The 18,955-nt window shown below is 44.7% G+C and overlaps 1 protein-coding gene across 3 annotated transcripts in view; it reads left to right on the forward strand.

Annotated features, from left to right (window-relative positions):
- Nucleotides 1-206: 206 nt before the first annotated feature.
- The window catches only part of INTS4 (integrator complex subunit 4), a 51,910-nt gene continuing 33,161 nt past the window's right edge, over nucleotides 207-18,955 (forward strand). For 2 of the 3 annotated variants that reach the window (XM_090030704.1, XM_090030706.1), the window contains exons 1-10: nucleotides 215-345; nucleotides 422-613; nucleotides 7,498-7,615; nucleotides 9,655-9,761; nucleotides 13,635-13,820; nucleotides 15,260-15,310; nucleotides 15,952-16,040; nucleotides 16,338-16,458; nucleotides 16,996-17,067; nucleotides 18,381-18,555. In XM_090030704.1, coding sequence (XP_089886830.1) covers nucleotides 292-345; nucleotides 422-613; nucleotides 7,498-7,615; nucleotides 9,655-9,761; nucleotides 13,635-13,820; nucleotides 15,260-15,310; nucleotides 15,952-16,040; nucleotides 16,338-16,458; nucleotides 16,996-17,067; nucleotides 18,381-18,555 — 1,165 coding nt within the window. In that variant the 5' untranslated portion in view covers nucleotides 215-291. Of the gene's footprint in view, nucleotides 346-421; nucleotides 614-7,497; nucleotides 7,616-9,654; nucleotides 9,762-13,634; nucleotides 13,821-15,259; nucleotides 15,311-15,951; nucleotides 16,041-16,337; nucleotides 16,459-16,995; nucleotides 17,068-18,380; nucleotides 18,556-18,955 lie in introns of all 3 variants that reach the window. The other variant, XM_090030705.1, reaches the window with a different exon arrangement.

Below are 18,955 nucleotides of genomic sequence, written 5' to 3' on the forward strand. Positions count from 1 at the left end.
TGGCGGCATTAACCTGAGCCCCAGCCCCTGCACCAGGCTGCAAAGGCAGCTCCCAACTCAGGCGTCTGCATTTCCCAATGAAGCCACCCTCGCTCCCGCAGCAGCAGGCCCCGCCCCCCTGCTGCAGCCTCACAAGCCCCGCCCCCTCCGCGGACCATCGAGAGGAAGACCTCCCCGGTCCTAGAGAGGCCCGTCTCGCTTTCTCTGTACGCTGCAGGGCACTGAAGGACAAGCCGGTTACGGTGGCGGCGGTGGCTCAAGCTGCGCAGGAGGCGAAAGGTGGCGGCCAAGATGGCGGCGCACCTGAAGAAGCGGGTGTACGAGGAGTTCACCAAAGTGGTACAGGTAACGGCCGGGGAAGGGGCGAGGGTGGGGGGTTCGCCCGCACTGACCGCCCGCACTGACCTCCCTCCGCCCGCAGCAGCACGAGGAGCCGGCGGCCAAGAAGCTGCGCCTGGCCAAGCCCAGTAAGTCGGCGGCGCTGCACGTGGACTTGTGTAAGGCCGCCTCGGCCGCCGACGCGCTGCAGCATCTGCTGCATTTCGCCCGCCAGCCCGTGGAGGCCGAGAGCGTCGAGGGTGTCGTCCGCATCCTGCTCGAGCACTACTACAAGGTGGGCCGTGCTGCGGCTCCGCCATCCGCTCCCTGCCCGGGCTGCGGCTCTGCCGTCTGCTCCCTGTCCCCCTCGGCTGCTCCGCTTTGTGCTCCCCACCCCGCCTGCTGCTCTGCCGTCTGCTCCTGTTTCCGTTGTCTCTCTGCCGTGTGCCCCCAGCCCTGTGCACCCTCCCTGAGCAGCTGCTTTGTTGTCTTCCTCTCCCCGCTCTCTTCTCCCTGCCCCCTCGGCTGCTCTGCCGGGTCCGCCCCGTCCTGGTGCCTCTGGCAGATTTCTAGAGTGGGAAGGGACCCATGAGATCGAGTCCAGCCCCTTGCTCTGGGCAGGAAAGAGTGCTGGGGTTAAGTAACCCCAACCAGGGGCTTGTCTAATCATTTAAATACCTCCAAGGTAGGGGAAAGCACCACCTCCCTTGGAAGCCTGTTTCAGATTTCGGCAGCCCTCACTGTAAAAAATTTCTTCCTAATGTCCGCTCTAAATCTGCTCCCCATCTGTTTATGGCCGTTGTTTCTAGTAACCTTCAGTAAACAGGCTATCCCCTATTTGCTGCTGATTCCCTGATGGTTTTGTAGACAGCCACGCGATCCCCTCTCAGCCTTCTCTGGTGGAGCCTGAAGAGATTCAAGTCCCTCGATCTGTCTTCACAGGATCTTACCTGCAGGCCCTGAACCATACGAATAGCCCTCTTCTGAACCCTTTCCAGGTTATCCACATCCCTCTTGAAGTGCAGCGGCCAGTGCTCTCCCTCATCGGCTGCCCTGCTGTGTGCATCTGGCCCTCTCTGCCTGTTCCTCCCCGCCGTGCTGCCTGTCCCTTCCCTGATCTGCCACATGAAGGCTGCCTGTGCCGCTAGCATGACACTTGCCACAGGCTGGCAAATAACTATACAAGAGTCTGATGAGCTTGTATAGAGGCACTTGTCTGTGTTAGTTTGAATCAGGCTTTAGGTAAAGCAGGTTTCAAACATGAAGGTTAACTGGTTTGGAGAAGCACCAGCTTTCACAGGCAGCAGCTTCATCAGATGTGAGGAGCGTCCATTCCTAATATCTGATGAAATAGCTTGTCACCTGCAAAAGATTGAGTCTCTGAACCAGTTATCTTCCAAGGCACCAGACTTCCTTAGTCACTGCCCATCCCGTGTATAAATTGTACTGCAGCTTTTATAACCTTGGTGTTTTTGTTAGCTGTTTCAGCAGATGGGCCAAGGAGTTGGGGTCAGTCTTTAGTTATTGGGGAAGCTTGGTGTGAGAGAAGCTAGAAAGTGATTGGCCCTGCTGTATCTGGTTTGTGAACAGGTAGATTCCTACTCTAGGCTTCTGATCTAGTGTCTGTCATCATCACCCTTCAAGTTAAGTTTATTAAAGAACAAGAGAAATAACATATTTTGCTATCAAGATGGTGGTGCTCTCCTTGGTCCTCTTTCAGCTTTGTCTTGCGAATCAAAGCTTTATTGTAAATAATGGGTCTTTATTGCAAGCTGAAGCTTTGTTCCTGCAGATCATTATAACAGTTTCATTTTAAATCGGTCATTCACTTGCCCTGTTGAAGTCATGAGGGAATTTTTAGTTTCAGCCCAGTTACCTGCTGTCTGGCTGGAAGGAAAATATTTTGTAAGTGAGAGGTTTAGAGTAAACTCTGTTTTTTAACCCTGTGAATCCTGTTCTGTTATAGCAAATGATGTGGAGGCTCCTTATAGGGGTTCTTACTCGCTTTACAAGATGTTTGATCAACTACATGTTTCCCTCAATTTATGGTGTACACGGGTTTCTGGAAAACAGCATATAACTTGAATTTGCATAAAGGGACCTGCTTTACAATGTAACAAATAGGGATATGTTCCAAGAGCTCAACTGTACTGACCCCCAGGCCCATTCTTACAAGATAATTTTGGTACTCGCCAACAGCAGACAGTACACACAATCACAGCTGTGGCTCCAGAAGCATGGGCACCAGCTGCTGGGGTGTTGTGCTGATGGGACTGGACTGGGTCAGGCTGCAGGGGCTGGTGCTGTAGCCTGACCCGGGCACCACCACCCAGCTCAGTGTCCCACAATTTTTTCTTCCTCTGTCTATGGTGTCACTCCCACAATGCACCACACAGAGCAGCTACTGCAGGCCTCCACTACACCGATCGCATAAAAGTGAATTTATCGTGCATATAGCAAATGTTTGGTATAAAAAGGGTTGTTGCATAAGAATGAATTCACACATACAGAACCTGCATAAAGCGAGGGAAACCTGTACTAGTTCTTTTGCAAATATGAATTTACAATGTTCTTGGGGGGAAAAAAGGAAACACCACAATGTAGGGAACCTAATATATCAAGGCCCTGACCCTAAGAAGCTGCTGGAACATTTTGTCTGTAACATGATTTTCCCTCTGTTTGTTGTGATCTTGGAGTAGGAACAGTTGAATGAAACTATCTCTGGGTAGCATGCTTATTGTTCTTTAGAATATGGTCAACCTTTTGGCCCTGTGGGCTGGGTGAGTAGCATGAGGCCAGTCCGCAGGCCAGATCTGTGCAGAGTCATGGCCCTGTGTGGCCAATGCAGAACCATGCTAACCAGTCTGCTGGGCTCCCCATGCGTCTGGGAACTTGGCGGCAGGCGAGCAGCAATTAAGGCTGCCTGGTTTCCCTGCCACCACAAAGAGTCCTGCAGGCTGGATGACATGACTGTATAGGCCAGATTAGGCCTGCAGGCTAGGGATTGAGCACGGTTTTGTATTTCAGGGGACTTATCTAGGTTTCAGATGCATGGGAGCTGTTGGGCTTTCAGAAGGTAGATGAAATTTTGTGTAGATAAGGACAGGTGAGCCAGTGTTAGAAGGAACAATTTTAAATCTGCACAAGGCCAGTTTTTCAAGTACTGAGCCTCCACAATAGGGGCCGGGTTTTCGACATGCGCTAACTCTGGTTATGGTGCTCCTGGTCAGACTTTTCAAAGAGCCTGGCATCCAGCCTGCTGAACTCTGAAAACATGGCCTCTCACTTAGTGCCTAAATGGGGTGAGAGCTGTGCTGTTTTGAAAATATAACCTTTGAAGACTCCGTTTTAACTAGAACAGTCTAGACATCCCTTTCCCAGCTCTTTCACTTCACCAGGAAGAGGGGGTACAGGTCACTCCTGTACTGGTCCATGAGATGATCACTAGACCTAGAGAGTAGGGTAGGTTTTCCTGGCTTTTTCTGAGAGTAAAGAAAAATCAATTAAAAAGTCTTTTAAATTAAAAAAAATAAAATCACAATTCTCATTTATGAAATGTCGAAAATGTTGGAAATGGTTCATGTTCACCATTACCTAAATTGTGGGTGCTCATTCTCCAGCTGGTGGATCAAATGTGGCCCATGGAGCCATTGCGTATGGCCTGCAGGGCTCCCCATGTGTTGGTAAATTCAGTGGTGGGGGAGCAGTGGCTATTAATACAGCTACCCATCCTTGCTGCCAAAGTCCCAACCCCTGTGCAGCGGGTTGGAGCCAGGCCATGCCCCTTCCTTCTGCCGACCCTCAGGGTCAGGTTGGGGCCCAGTCATGGCCTGGCCCCACCCCTGCAGGGCTGGGTTTTGCACAGCCATGCCCCCTTTTTTCCATGAGGCTGAGTTAACCCCTTTTTCCCTGTGGGGCCAGGCTGGATGGGTTCACCCCTGTCTGTGTGGCTGGATGGGTGCCTGCTGCACCTGCCCTGGGCAGGCAGGACTACCAGTCAGATCTGACCTGTGGGCAGACCAGGCACTGTCCATTTGCAGTCCACCCCTCCCGGGAAAAAGGCTGAGTACCATTGTTCTCAATTAATAGTTTTTTGTTAATTCAAGAGCATAAGAAAAAATTGTGGAAGCACCTTGTGTAGTAACCTCTGGAAGTACAGCTCGTATTACTGAGGCCAATAGCTAAGTTAAGCAACATGTTGCTAAGGTACTTTATCTTCATTTTCAGGGTATATGCTATTCTCCATCTGGAGTCAGGTAGACGTTTCTCCCTGTTGACACAGTATTTTGTATTATGGGGCATCTGCTACTGAAACTGCTGCTGGAGCCAGAACACTGAAGTAGTTGTGTATTCATTTGAAGCCCCGTGATAGATTCTGTGTTTGAGGTCCCTTGATTACTTGACCACCTTCCTAAATGTAGAATTCTGGGCCTTTTATCTGCATAATCTATGTCAGGAGCGGCCAACCTGTGGCACAAGTGACTTGGGCAGCCTGTTTGGCACATGACAGATCAGAGAGGTGACAGGCAGCACAGCAGCAGATAGGGCAGAAGGCAGAGCAGGAACTCATGCAGAGAAAGGGGATTGGAATAGCATTTGAGGGTGCAGGGCTGATTTGTGGCACGCCTCCCAAAAGTGTTGGCCCCCACTGATCTAAGTAATTTCCCTTAGACCCTCATGGCAGAGAGAACGTACAGTTATGATCTGATGCATAGCTGTTTTTCTGAGCCTCTAGACATCTTGAACCAATAAATCTGTTATATATGCAAATTGTTCTACTGTAAATGAGTTGACACTGATACCTAATGATGACGCAGTTGTCAACAAGGACTTTCACTGTTGCTTGAATTTACCAGGAAGCTGTGGCTAATATACTTATCCATTGTTTTGGATGGAGGAAGGCACTTGTCTCCTTTCTGTAGGAAGAGGCACAAGATATACTTCCTTCCTGCTGCTAAAAGACTTTCTTTGTACTAGACTCAGAAATTTTTGATCCTGATGCTTACTGAGTGCCTCAAATTCAAGCTTCCTGTGGCTGCCTTCTATAGTCTCTTTTCTCTCCTTAACAACTGGTAGAAAGCTGGTGTGTTCTCCTGCTGTTTGAATACTGAAAATGTACAGCATAAAACAGAACTATTTAGAACCATAAGAATGTAGTGCCATAACAACAACCCTTCAGCTGCAGTCCTCCACCCCCCCCAACCCAGTTGTAAGTACCACATTTACTCAAATACAAGACAACCCTGAATTTAAGACTACCCCCAAATAATTAGATTCTGGACATGGAAAATGTATGCAATTATAATTTTCCATGAATGGAATCTAATTATTGAGGGATCATGTTAAATTCATCCTCATTATTGCAGGTGGTAGAGGGAGGGATGATGAGGGGGGCAGTAATAGGGCAGCTGATAAGGGGACAGGCAGTGGGGGCAGTAAGGGGCTAGGCAGTGGAGGGAATAGTAGGGGGCAGGTGGTAAGGAGCAGGCAGTGGGGCAGGCAGCAGGAGGCTTGCCCCCAGCCCTCGTTCACCCCCCATTACATTATACCTGCCCCCTTCCCCCAGTTTTAGGCCCTTGATGCCCGTTCTTCTCTCTCTCTCTCTCTCCCTCCCATCTCCATGCTGCTTCTGCCCCCCCTTCCTCTCACCCCCCACCTGCCCTGAAGTGTCTTACGTTTCTACTTCCCACCTGCCTCTCTGTTCATGCTGCAGCCTGGAGTACTGTTTATGGCTCCAGCCTGCCCCATAGCAGCGGAGGGTCAGACTGGAGCACATGCTCCAGGCTGCAGAGGAACCTGCCAGCATGAAGCAAAGGTAAGGAAGAGTGCAGAAGCAGCACAGGGGAGAGTGTGGGGGCAGCAAGGGCTTGAGGCTGCAGGGGAGGAATGGTGGGGAATGCACAGGCAGTGGGGGGCATGCAGCAGCTGGAGCTCATCTAATTAAAAAAAAAAACCAAAACAGTGTATGCTTTATTATTGTGTTCAGTAGATGAATTCTCTTGAAACGTGGAACTGCCACAGAGCTCTCAATAGTCAGCTGAATTTGGCCTGGGTGTGCTGGAGAAATGGGGTATAGTTAAGTGGGAAGTGGAAAAAAGAAAAGCATGCTGTAATTTATCTATTTGGCTTCCTTTTCTTAATATTTTTTGTAATACCAATGTAAGGTAGGAAAATCTGACTGTCCCCATTTTATAGTTGGGGAACTTAGGAACAGAGACAGAAGCCTGAAGACCATATGTGGCTCAGACTGGAAAAGTACAAATATAACCACCCAATCTATACAGACTTTGGGCGAGCCAGTGTATATACTGTACATACTGTGTCCAACTAATGCACTGCCTCTTCTGGGCACATGCTGGGCTCAGTACAGGAGTGCATGGAGTTTAAAGCACCATTTTTTAATGTCTACAAGCAGTAGTGCCTATCTTTAAGAAAGAGAGGAAGGAGAATCCAGGATACTACAGACCACTTTGACCTTTATGCCAGAAAGGCCCTCAAGAAATCTATTTCCAAGTACCTAGAGCAGATCCAAGGAGGTGTTCCTCCCCCTCTATGCGGCACTGGTCAGGACACAGCTGGAGGCATCCAGTTCTGGGCGCCTCACTTCAGGAGGAATGTGGACAACATGGAGAGGGTCCAGAGGAGGCCACTCATATGATCAGGGGACAGCAGGGCAGGCCCTATGAGGAGAGGCGATGGGACCTGAACCTGTTCAGCCTGCACAAGAGAAGGCTGAGGGGGGATCTAGTGGCCTGTTACAAACTAGTCAGGGGGGACCAGCAGGCATTGTGGGAGTCCCTGTTCCCCCGAGCACTACCAGGAGTGACTAGAAATAACGGTCGCAAGCTGGCAGAGGGTAGATTCAGACTAAACCTCAGGAGGCACGACTTCACTGTCAGGGTGGCTACGATCTGGAACCAACTTGCAAGAGACGTGGTGCTGACTCCTACCCTGGGGGTCTTTAAGAGGAGGCTAGATGACGACCTTGCTGGGGTCATTTGACCCCAGTACTCTTTCCTGCCATGGCAGGGGGTTGGACTCGATGATCTGTTCAGGTCCCTTCTGACCTTACTAACTATGAAACTATGGTCAGTGCTGCACTGTATGTGGGTCTTAGTCTGTTTCTCCACATTATGGTCTCTAATTTATGCACTGGGTAACTTGTTTCTTTCATCTCAGGAGAATGATACCTCTGTAAGATTAAAGATTGCTTCCTTGCTGGGCTTGCTATCAAAAACGGCAGGATTCTCTCCAGACTGCATTATGGATGATGCCATTAATGCGCTTCAAAATGAAAGTAAGTTGTACGTCTCAGATTGTGTTGGGGAGCCATTGAAAATCCTCTAATATTTATACATGTGAAATGGCATCAGGACTCCTACATGAGCACAAAGAGCAGGAGTGTGTGAGTGAGGATTATTGTTGGGTGGAAAACTTTCTCCTCCACCCCACCCCTATTCTGTATTTCATAGATAGGGATGTTCAACAAATGTGACCTGTGGAACCACTGCATCTGGTCTGCAGGGCTTCCCACAGGCCAGGAAACTTGGCAGCAGAGGAGAAGTGGCCATTACGGTGGTCATCCTCCCCACCAAATTCCCAAACCCCAAGCTGTATGGCCTGGTTGGGGCTGGGCCAGATCCTCTCACCCCTTGCAACTGGGTTGGGGCCCTGTCGCAACCACCCTGGGAGCTAAATTGGGACTACAGGCTAGATCTGGCCCATGGATGGGTGGGGCACTGCCCATCCAGCCCTCCAGCAAGAGTCATTGAGCACCACTGCTATAGATAGAAGAAAACCTTATTATCACATTCTTGGAACAAGCAAACCATTCAGCACTACTTTTTTTTTTTTATATATAACTTCATGCTAGAGATGCAAATAGGAAGGGAGAGCTGTCTTTTGCTGTAACAGCACAGGGTGCGAGCCACTGTGTTCTCAAGGTTTAGTTTTTAAGCAACAATCTTGTTTGTAAAAAGAGTATTTTCTTACCTTGTTACAGAATAAAATATCAGAAATTAGTTGCCAAGTTGCACAGGAGCATCAGTCCACAACATCGTTCTGAGAATAGTGAACAAAGCCCAAATTATCCACTTAAGTAGCTATGAAAAATCTACTTAATTTTAAAAGGCTTCCATCTCCCTGAGTGTGCTAACTAAAAACCACGGAGGAGAGCTTTCAGAAGCAAGAAACTGATTTGAGAGCACGAGTCCCATTGCCAGTCATTGGGATTAAATAATTTGGAAAATTCCCCCTCTTCCCCCCAAATACATTAATAATTTGCGTCGTAGAATTGAGTACATGCTTAGCAACTTTGCAGATGACACAATGTTGTGTTGAGTATGAGGCACTGGAGGGTAGGGTTAGGGTCCAGAACCAGATGAGGTTTCAGCAAGAACAAATAATTGCATACATAAATATAAACAGGCATTCCCCAATCTAGGCTGTAGTAATGCAGGGAAGGACCTGGGATTACAGTAGAACATAAGTCAAATATGAGACAACCATGCTTTTGTTGCAAAAAAACCAACAGTATACGGGGTCATATTGCAAGAGTCGCTTGCAAATCAAAGGAAGTGATTATTTCATTCTGTTCAGCCCTGCTAAGGCCTAACATGGAGTACTGTGTCCAGATTTGGACCCCATACTTTAAGTTTGGAAAGAGTCCAGAGAAGAGTGACAAAAATTACTAGAGGCCTGGGAAGCAAGACATACAAGGAAAACTTGAAAAACTAGGGTTATTTAGTCTGAAGAAAAGAAGGGGGGATTTGATAACAGTCTTCAAATACATGAAGGGCAATTATAGAGGGAATAGAGATGGGCTTTTCTCTGTGGCTATAGGGAACAGGAATATGAGCAACAGCCTCAAGCTGCAGCGGAGGAAATGTACATTAGAGATTAGGAGGAACTTTTTGAATATAAAGGTGGTCAAGCATTAGAACAAGCAACCTAGAGAAGTTGTAGAATCTCCATCCCTAGAAGTTTTTAAGAATAGGTTGGGCAGACACTTGGCTGGGGTGATTTTAGTCATTTGCCTTGAGCAGGGGGCTGAACTAGATGACTTTGTGTGAGGTCCCTTCCAGTCCTACTTGCCTTGATCCTGTCATTTTAAGAGATCATCTTTAATGTAAATACACTCAGTGTATTTGCTTTACTTGCAAATAAGTAAGTTTAATACTTGCTTGCAACTATATGTACACATAAGTATAATACTTACTTGCCCAGCTGGGCAGAGCCTTCCCCTTATTTGCAAGTAAGTCTAATACTTGGAAATAAGATCTCTCCAAACTTATGAGTTCAGTGGATATGGGAGCCTTTCATGGTTTTGTTTTACAGAGTCCCACCAAGTTCTTGCTCAGCTGCTGGACACGCTGCTGGTGATTGGAACGAAACTCACGGAGAATGCAGCTGTCAGAATGAGACTGGTAGATGTAGCCTGCAAGGTAATATAATCTTACTAGTAGTAGTAAACATGCAGTAAAGTCAAAATTCTGCATCTTTATATTGATACAACTCCTGTTGTGATCACAGGAAGTTGCAAACAACTTATTTTGTTTAGTATCTTCATCAGCAACCTGGAAGATGGTATAGAGTGTACTCTCAGCGAGTTTACAGATGACACCAAGCTTGGGGGAGTAGTAAATACACTGGAGGGTAGGGCTAGGATTTAGAGTGACCTAGACAAATTGGAGGATTGGGCCAAAAGAAATCTCATGAAGTTCAACAAAAACAAGTGCAAAGTCCTGCACTTAGGACAGAACAATCTCATGCACTGGTAGAGGCTGGGGGTGACTGGGTGGGCAGCAGCTCTGCAGAAAAGGACCTGGGGGTTACAGTGGACAGTAAGCTGAATACGAGCCAACAGTGTGTCCTTGTTGGCAAGAAGGCTAATGGCATCCTGGGCTGCATTGCACTGGTAGAGGCTGGTGTGTTGCCAGTAGGTCAAGGGAAGTGATTATTCTGCTCTATTCTGCATTGGAGAGGCCACATCTGCATTCAGTTTTGGGCCCCCTACTACGGAAAGGATGTGCGCAAATTCGAGAGAATCCGGCGGAGGACAGTGAAAATGGTGAGGGGGCCAGGGCACATGACTTGTGAGGAGATGCTGAGGGATCTGGCCTTATTTAGTCTGGAGAAGAAAAGATTGAGGGAATTTAATAGCAGCCTTCAACTACCTGAAGAGGGGTTCAAAAGAGGATGGAGCTGAACTGTTCTTAGTGGTGGCAGATGACAGAGGAGCAACAGTCTCAGATTGCAGGAAGGGAAGTTTAGGTTAGATATTAGGAAGATTTTTCTAACGAGCCGGATAGTAAAGCACTGGAGTAGGTTACCCAGAGGCTGTCAACTTTCTGTCCTTGGAGGTTTTTAAGATCTGGCTAGACAAAGCCTTGGCTGGAATGATTTAGTTGGGGTCCCTTCCAACCCTAATTTTTTATGATTTGGAAGGGGAAGTTGACTCTAAATTTAATCATCTGCAACCTTGGACATCTTGCAATGGTGATTTAAAAAAAAAAGAGTACACCAAAACGTCACAATATGAATAATGTGATAGTGCAAGTCCTAAATCACAGATATGTGACCTTAATTTACAGACTTATGTTCATATATAATAGTTTTTTGTTTGTTTATTTTTAAACTTTCTACCTTCAGACCCCTGTGTGCATCTCTCAGGGTACTTTTACAAAAATTGTTACGCTTATTCCTGTAGGAGTGTAGTCTAGGTGAAGTATGAAGTGCCCAAGTGGTGGAAACAGTTTACCTTTTTTTTTTCCCCAGAGACCTACAGTTAATGCTGTTGATGATAGATCCAGATTGCCAAAGTTTAGGGCTGCCTCTTTATTTCAGAAAGGTTAAGGATGCACTGATAAAGATTCTTTTGGCCAATTATTAACCAGCCATATCGGCAGATACTGATCCGATTGACGATTTGCAGCCCAGCAGCTTGGAGAGCAACGGCCAGCTGGTAAGCCTGGGGGTGGTGCAGATTGAGTTCCCCACTGTGAAGGAGGGAGTGGGGCAGGAGCAGGCACTGCCTGGGTAGGGTGCAGGATGGTGCTGCGGGTGGATTGTCCAGTGGGTGCAGAGGGGACGCTGGAGGGTGGACAGCTCCTACTGCTGCGTGTCCCCAGGGGAGGCCTGGAGAGCATGTGCCGCCCCCCTGGATTTATGCACAGGGTGAGGGTGGGCTGCTCACTGCCCTGCCCCAGCTGGGCAGAGCCTGCCTCTGCCTCAGCCCCACTCCCTCTCTTACCACAGAGGCCTCAGTCTCCCACAGACTTACTGGCCGGATGCTGCTGTCCAAGCTGCCAGACTGCATTCCTGGCTGGGCGCGTGCTGCAGCTGGGCGCATTCACACAGCATTTATTGGTGGCAATTATCATCTACACTGGCCAAAAAAAGGTGATTGCCGATAATGTCAATTTTTCCCTTTATTGATGCCAATCCAATATGGACCGAGATAGTTTCATAGTGCTTAGGGTCAGAAGTAACCTAAACAGATCATTAGGTCTAACCACCTGTCCTAGGCAGGAACGAGTGCTGGGCTTATAACACCCCAACCAAATATCTATTTAGCCTTGTCTTGAAGACCCCCAAAGTAGGAGAGAGCACACCTCCCTTGGAAGTCCATTCCAGAGCCTGGCAGCCCTAACCGTAAAGTAAATTAAAACAGCTCCTGGACATGGGGGTCCAGCTGGGAGTCTGGGCGCACACCCAGGCATGAACTTGCAACTGTTTGGCCCTAGGGTCAGCACACACCCCACTAGGCCAGATGTCAGTGCACCTCTACAAAAAGGGTATAGGAAATGAATAAATACAAAGTTCATACCTACTCTTTACTGACATTAATTTGCATCACTGGTGGAGCATTCCTTTACAAACTTTTTTATTTAAGTTTGTCTAATTTTTCTCTGTTTACTTTGAAAAATCAAACCTTGACCATACTCAACAATTGTTACAACTGTATCCTTGAAGTACACTCTATGGAGAATAGGCCACCTTGAATAAAAATTAGAGTGAACTGTTGCATATTATTTTTCATTATAAAGATTAACAAGTCATTGAGCTGTTTCTTTTAGTTATGTTTTAAAATATGCCTTTTAATACTTGTCTTGCTATGACTCATCTCTTGAAATATTTTGTGGGGGAGAATATCTAAGAGGAAATAGTGTTATAATAAAAGATTTTTTAAAATAATGCATTAATGGGATTTAATAATGGTATATTTCATTGATATGGAAGATTGGCAGAATAGTGCCTAGTTATGTTTACTGCTTGAGAATTTATCTCTGGATGATTTTCTTTTTTAATATTCTATTAGGGTGCTAGCTATATCTGCAATGGTTTCATCTCTGTCTTGTCCTGAACCAACTGGAGTTTTAAGTGAATTTGTTGCAAGATGCAAATTCTTGTTAGTGCAAATAAACTTGAAAATACATTTTAAGATAAGTTATGGTAACATAAACTCAGAGACTGATAGGGTGTGACTACAGGCTGGGAACTAGGCAATCTGTTGGGAATAAAAGTGTCAGTCTAATGTGGGGATGATATTTGTACGTGTCAAGTATCATTGCTGCACGAGTAGTTGCTCATTTGGCGTGTGCTGCTTGAGCAGGATTTTGCAGGCATAACTGGGATACTTGTTTTAAAAATATTGCTATGTGAGTCTGTTTTAACTCTTGAAGAAAGCAACTCTCTAGGCAGACAATGTAGTTTTTTTGTTTAAATTTATGTACAGAAGTTTTATGTCCAATAACACTTTCTCTGCATAGTTGGAGGAGGCATTTAGGAAAAACTGCTAAGGATCCAATATTTGCAGGGAAGTTACTGGAGTACTGCGTCCAGTTTTGGGCTCCACAACTCAAAAAGGATGTGGAGAAGCTTGAGAGAGTCCAGAGAAGAGCCACGCGCATGATCAGAGGTCAGGGAAACAGACCTTACGATGACAGGCTGAGAGCCATGGGACTCTTCAGCCTGGAAAAGCGCAGGCTCAGGGGTGATCTGGTGGCCACCTATAAGTTTATCAGGGGTGACCACCAGGATCTGGGGGAGAAATCTGGATTTTTTTAATTTATTTTTTTGCTGGGATCCTATGACCACTAGGGTAGGGGGCTAGACTCAATGATCTTCCAAGGTCCTTTCCAGCCCTAATATCTATGAAATCTTCCAACCCCCGCCTCAAAAACAAACCCCCAAACCACTATTTTGACTTAAAACTATTAGGAGACTTAATCTCTGTCCAGTGTCTCTTTGCTTGAGGGAAGAAACGGCCAAGATAGAAGTTCCCAGTTATATCTTGTGTTCTCCTATTTATATAGCATCTGACAGACGCTTCCCATGGTGTACGAAACAAGTGCCTCCAGCTAATAGGTTATCTTGGATCTGTGGAAAAAGGTGTTACAAAAGAAGCAGAAAGCCAAGCTACTAAGGATGTCCAGAAGATAATTGGGGACCACTTCAGTGACCAGGACCCACGTGTTAGGACTGCAGCTATAAAAGCTATGGTAAATGCTCTTGGTGCATTGGAGTAAATTGGGTGGCTGGTTATAAGAGAACTTGTACAAGACGGAAAATGCATCCAGAGGAATTCAGACAGGGAGGTGATGTGGTAAATTATTTTGATTAGTGTGGAAATTAACATTGCTCAAGTAAAAATAAAATGGATCTTGAATAAGTGGGAGAGAGAGCCAGAGTCTTATACAATACTTTAGTTTTTTAAAAGAGTATCATAACATTTTCACTGTAGTGGCTGCAGTTTTTTTGTATTGGTAACCATAGCACTCGCCTTTTAGGTTGGCATGAAATCTTTCTTTGCCTCAGTTATGCTAGATACATAGAATGATAGAAAAGTGAGGCTGAAAGGGACCTCAGGAGTTTGAATCTAATGGAGGTGATCTTTTTGGCAGGTGTTCCACAAATTATCCCTAGACATTCTTTGAGTGATGTTCCCATCACTTTTCCTTCCCTGATTGCACTGCTTTCCCCCCACCTGCCCTGTGCGTCCTTCCTGATTTGCTGCTCTGCTTTCTGCTCCCTGCCCTGTCTGCCACTGTTGCCTCTCCCCTGGTCTGCTGTATGCCACACACGCAGACTACCAGTACCACTTGTGGCACATGTGCCATAGGTTGGCCACCCCTGATCTAGTCCAACCCACTGCTCAAGGTAGGATCATTCTTACCTAAACCATCTGAGACAAGTGTTTTATATAGTCTATTCTTTAAAACTTTGTAACAGTTTTTAGAGGCACTCAAAATTACTTACCCACTTCTGACAATCCTGACTGCATTTTCTTGCTACTGTGTTAGTCATTTTTCTTTAGAATAATCTCATTGGAAGTTCATCATATGTAACAGCCAGTTTAGAAAAGTGAAACGCATTTTATTTCTAGTGACAGCTGATAACATTTTACCAAATACATATTTCCTTTAAAAATGAATGAACGGAAGTGTGGAAGTCCTGTCTGATTTATCAGAGTCTTTTGAATATATGAAGCAGTTTTTATAATGAAATGATGCTTAAGTCAGAATTTTAAAAAAGTTAACACTGTCTTAAGCAACATAGATGTTATATTCTCATAAATGTGCCTTTATCTGATAGAAATAGGAGCATGGATTCTGTGATTCTATAATGTTTTGTTTTTGTTTCATTTTGCTTTGTTAAATTGAGACTCAAGAAATTTTGGTATGTCATAAATTCAAGAGTCATATTCAAAAAAATATGTTATTTCAGACCTAGGGTTACAATTTTGCAGGGAGAAATTGCCTTGCTTGTATAATATAAAATAAGATGGTTAACAACTCGGTAGAGTTCTTGGTTAAATATAGAGGGAATCAATGAGAGTAAGTAGCTAAAGACAATCAAATGGCAGGAGAGGAGCAAGGAACATGGAACGTTTTGCTTAACATTTCTGATCTTAATATTGGGTGGGGTTTTTTTTCTCTAGCTGCAGCTGCATGAAAGAGGATTAAAATTGCAGCAGACTATTTACAGCCAGGTAATGCTTTATGTTTAATATTAGAGCATTTATTTTTGGTTTCTGTGCAATCCAAGAGTTTGGGGAGGGGAAGTAGTATGTTCAGAGTCCATGAACTGAGAGGTATTTGCTTTCTGAGGATATAATCAAGTACCATACATCATTGTCTTTAGTAACCTAGGTTTGAAAATGCAAGTCTTTTTCAAATCTTGTTAGTGGTTAGATGTATATTTCTACTGGAGGGCAGAGAGGGTTGGGGTAAAGCATTTAATTATAGCCTGCAGTGTGCATATATAGAATCCTTTGGAAGTTCAGATGTGATATGGGTTCACTTGCATGGGTAAGGTTGCAGGATCAAGACCTGTGAAAGTGAGAATAACCTGAATGATAGATCCTTGTACTATCAAACATTCTTTGCACGTCTCTGTTAATTCAATTAGTCCAAAGGCTCTCCTGAGTTAGACCGAACTGAGCCTATAGATATTACATAGAATTAGTGGAAAGGACAACATTCTGGTTGGGACTCGATGGGGAGACCAAATATATTTTGACCTTTAACCTTACCTAGCTGATAAAACAGCCTTTATAGAAGATTCATGAGAACTTTAATGAACTTGGTGGAGGATTTTAAGACGTATTTGATTTGGAAACTTTAATTGCAGGCTTGCAAACTGCTCTCAGATGATTATGAACAAGTGCGCAGTGCCGCAGTTCACTTGGTATGGGTCCTCAGTCAGCTGTATCCAGAAAGGTATGTACCATATGAAAGTTAAGAGAAAAGTGAAGGAGGTATCATTCTTTGAGTTTTCTGTGTCAAACAGAGTTGCTATTTAAAAGAGTGTTGGATATTAAATGCCTGTATACTTGCTTAAATCAAAAAGGGGCAGAGAGATTAGACTAGGAAACTTTGGGACTCTTCCTTATAATCATTGTGTTACAGTAGTAGATGTATAGCATTATTCTTTGTTTTGATGGCTTTTACTATGAATAACATTTTATACAAAAGCTCAGCAATATAGTTCACATGATGTGCTATTGTCTTGATCAGCATTGTCCCAATTCCATCTTCCAATGAAGAAATCCGCCTAGTGGATGATGCATTTGGAAAAATTTGTCACATGGTCAGCGATGGCTCATGGGTTGTTAGAGTGCAAGCTGCTAAACTGTTGGTAAGTTTTAATTTTTCTCTTATCATCTTCATAGAGGGTCATAATGTTTGTTTGATTTAGGAGGTATGAAGAGATCATTGGGTTTTATTGGTGGTTGGGAGTGCATAGTCCAGTGTTTAGACCAATTAATTTTTGCCACAATTTGAAGGCACTTTCAAGGTGAAAGTGGGGGTGGGGATTACTTGTGTTCAGAATATTAGAAACTGGATTCCAAGCTGGGCTCTATAGTTGTCCTTCCTGCGAAGTATGGGTTCCCCAGCACAAACAGGTACTCTTTTTACAACTCTCTCATCCTACCACTTAAAGCCCAGACTTGTGATCCTCAAGTGATACAGATTTTGGAGAGACTAGACTGGGCAAAATCAACAGCAGATACTCAAACTCTTACTCTCCTAAATACTGTGGAGATGAGTACTTACATATCATCCTTAATACATGGAAATTGGGCCTATCTATGCTGGGAGAGCTAGTTAACAGATTCTGCTGTGTTAAAATCGAAAAATTGTGTTCTTTGTCATTCTTGGGATTTTTTTCTAGGGATCTATGCAGCAAGTGAGTTCTCATTTCTTAGAACAGACACTTGACAAGAAGCTGATGTCTGATCTGAGGGTACGTGAACATTGTCTTCATTATCTTGTACTATGCATAGTGTATTGCAATTGTACAACAGGTATGCTAATGCCACGCTGATTTGTTTATCCAGTTCACACCTTGGCGCATGTGAGAACTAATTGATGATGACGGGTTTTCTGTTAGGTTAAAGTCAATGAAACATTTTCCAGTTTAGGCTGCATTAGTTGTTGTGTTCTTGTAATAAAGTGCTTTAGGCTATTTTAGGTTTTGGTGGTGAGGGGAACATTAGGAAGCACATCTAACAGCCCTGTAGTTGTATGGCTTTTCATTGACAACAAGAAGATGAAGTTCTAGTTTTTGAAACAAGCTATACCATTATTGCCCAACCTTTTGGCCCTGTGGGCCAGATCAGGCCATCTGGAGGCTGACTGCCCACAGGTCCTGGCACTGTACTCTTCCTGATCCCATGCTCCAAGATTGAGTTCTAGGACACTGGCAGTGGCCCCTACCACTCCCCACATGCTGGGATTGGGTCCTGGGGCCCAGGCCTGCCCCCACCTGGCCCTGTGCGCTGGATTCAGGTGCCAGATCTAGCATGCAGAGGGCCTGGGGCTTTTCATGGAAATTTGATAATGGGGGAAATGGGTTACCAAATTTCCTAACCCATTCCTAACCCTTGTGTGCTAGATGGCAGAGCGTAATGGGTGGGAGTTTGAGCACCTCTGAGTGAAATGCAGAATCTTGCTGGTCATTTCAAGTGATGGCAGATAAAGCAAGTGGCTGAGAATTGGGAGACTTTGGGATTTTATTGCTGGCTATGATTGATTCACTTAATGTCTTGAGAGAAACCCTTCATTTGGTTCAGTTTTTCCATATAAAATGGTGATCATTCCAAATTCACTAATCTTTGTAAAGTGCTTTGGAACCTTGTATGGAAGGTGCTCTAAGATTGTGTTTGTGCGCGCACGCATACACTTAAAATGAAGTCTTTACAAGATGCTGACTGACACATTTTAATTAATAGGTTGTCATAAATCATGTAAGATGGACAAAAATAGTAGCGTCAGTATTAGGATTTAACCACAGCTTAACAGGTGTAATAGCAAAGTGACATTTAACAATGTGTAAATTAAACTATTTGTCCTTTCCCAGCAAATTGTTGTTGTGATTACTAATTTTCAAATATGGAGATGGTAATTTTCAGTTTTGGTAATGATGCCTCTCTCTTTATTATCAATGTTGAAACTGCTGGTTACACCTTCTTGTGGAATTAGAACAGACTATTCAGTACATCAGTCATTCATTTTTTTTAAATCTGTTGGTTGCAATGGTAAAATTTGTTTGTTCAGAGGAAGCGAACTGCACATGAACGAGCCAAAGAACTCTACAGTTCTGGGGAGTTTTCAAGCGGCAGAAAATGGGGAGATGATGCCCCCAAAGAAGAAATAGACACAGGTGCTGTGAACTTGATTGAGTCGGGAGCTTGTGGGGCCTTTGTCCACGGCCTGGAAGATGAGATGTATGGTAGGTAAAGAAGGGAGAACTTGCATTTAAGGTCCAGGATGTATTGGGTATTGTAGCCTTTCAAAATTCCATTTGCCCCAAACTATTTTATTTTCCATAGTGAAATACCTTAATGCAAAACTCTTCCCATTGCAATTACAGCGGCCACAGTATATGGGCAGCTTTTCTTCCTTGTTTTGTTGTTATTCATGCTTTTGCCAAGCTGATGTAATGTAATATAAGTATTGATACAAGTCAAACAGTCAAGAATGTACCAAGAGATGAGTAGTTTCTAAGAAGCAGCTAATTCTTAGTTAAGTGTCTTTAAAAAGAGATAAAAGGTATAATTTTGGAACCAAGAGTTGTAGTTTTTTGTATGTCTTTTTGTCTCAGACCAACACGGCTACCAAGTACACCCCTT

The sequence above is a fragment of the Crocodylus siamensis genome, chromosome 1, assembly GCF_052110815.1.
Source record: "Crocodylus siamensis isolate JL-2025a chromosome 1, ASM5211081v1, whole genome shotgun sequence".
NCBI classification, from domain to species: domain Eukaryota; kingdom Metazoa; phylum Chordata; order Crocodylia; family Crocodylidae; genus Crocodylus; species Crocodylus siamensis.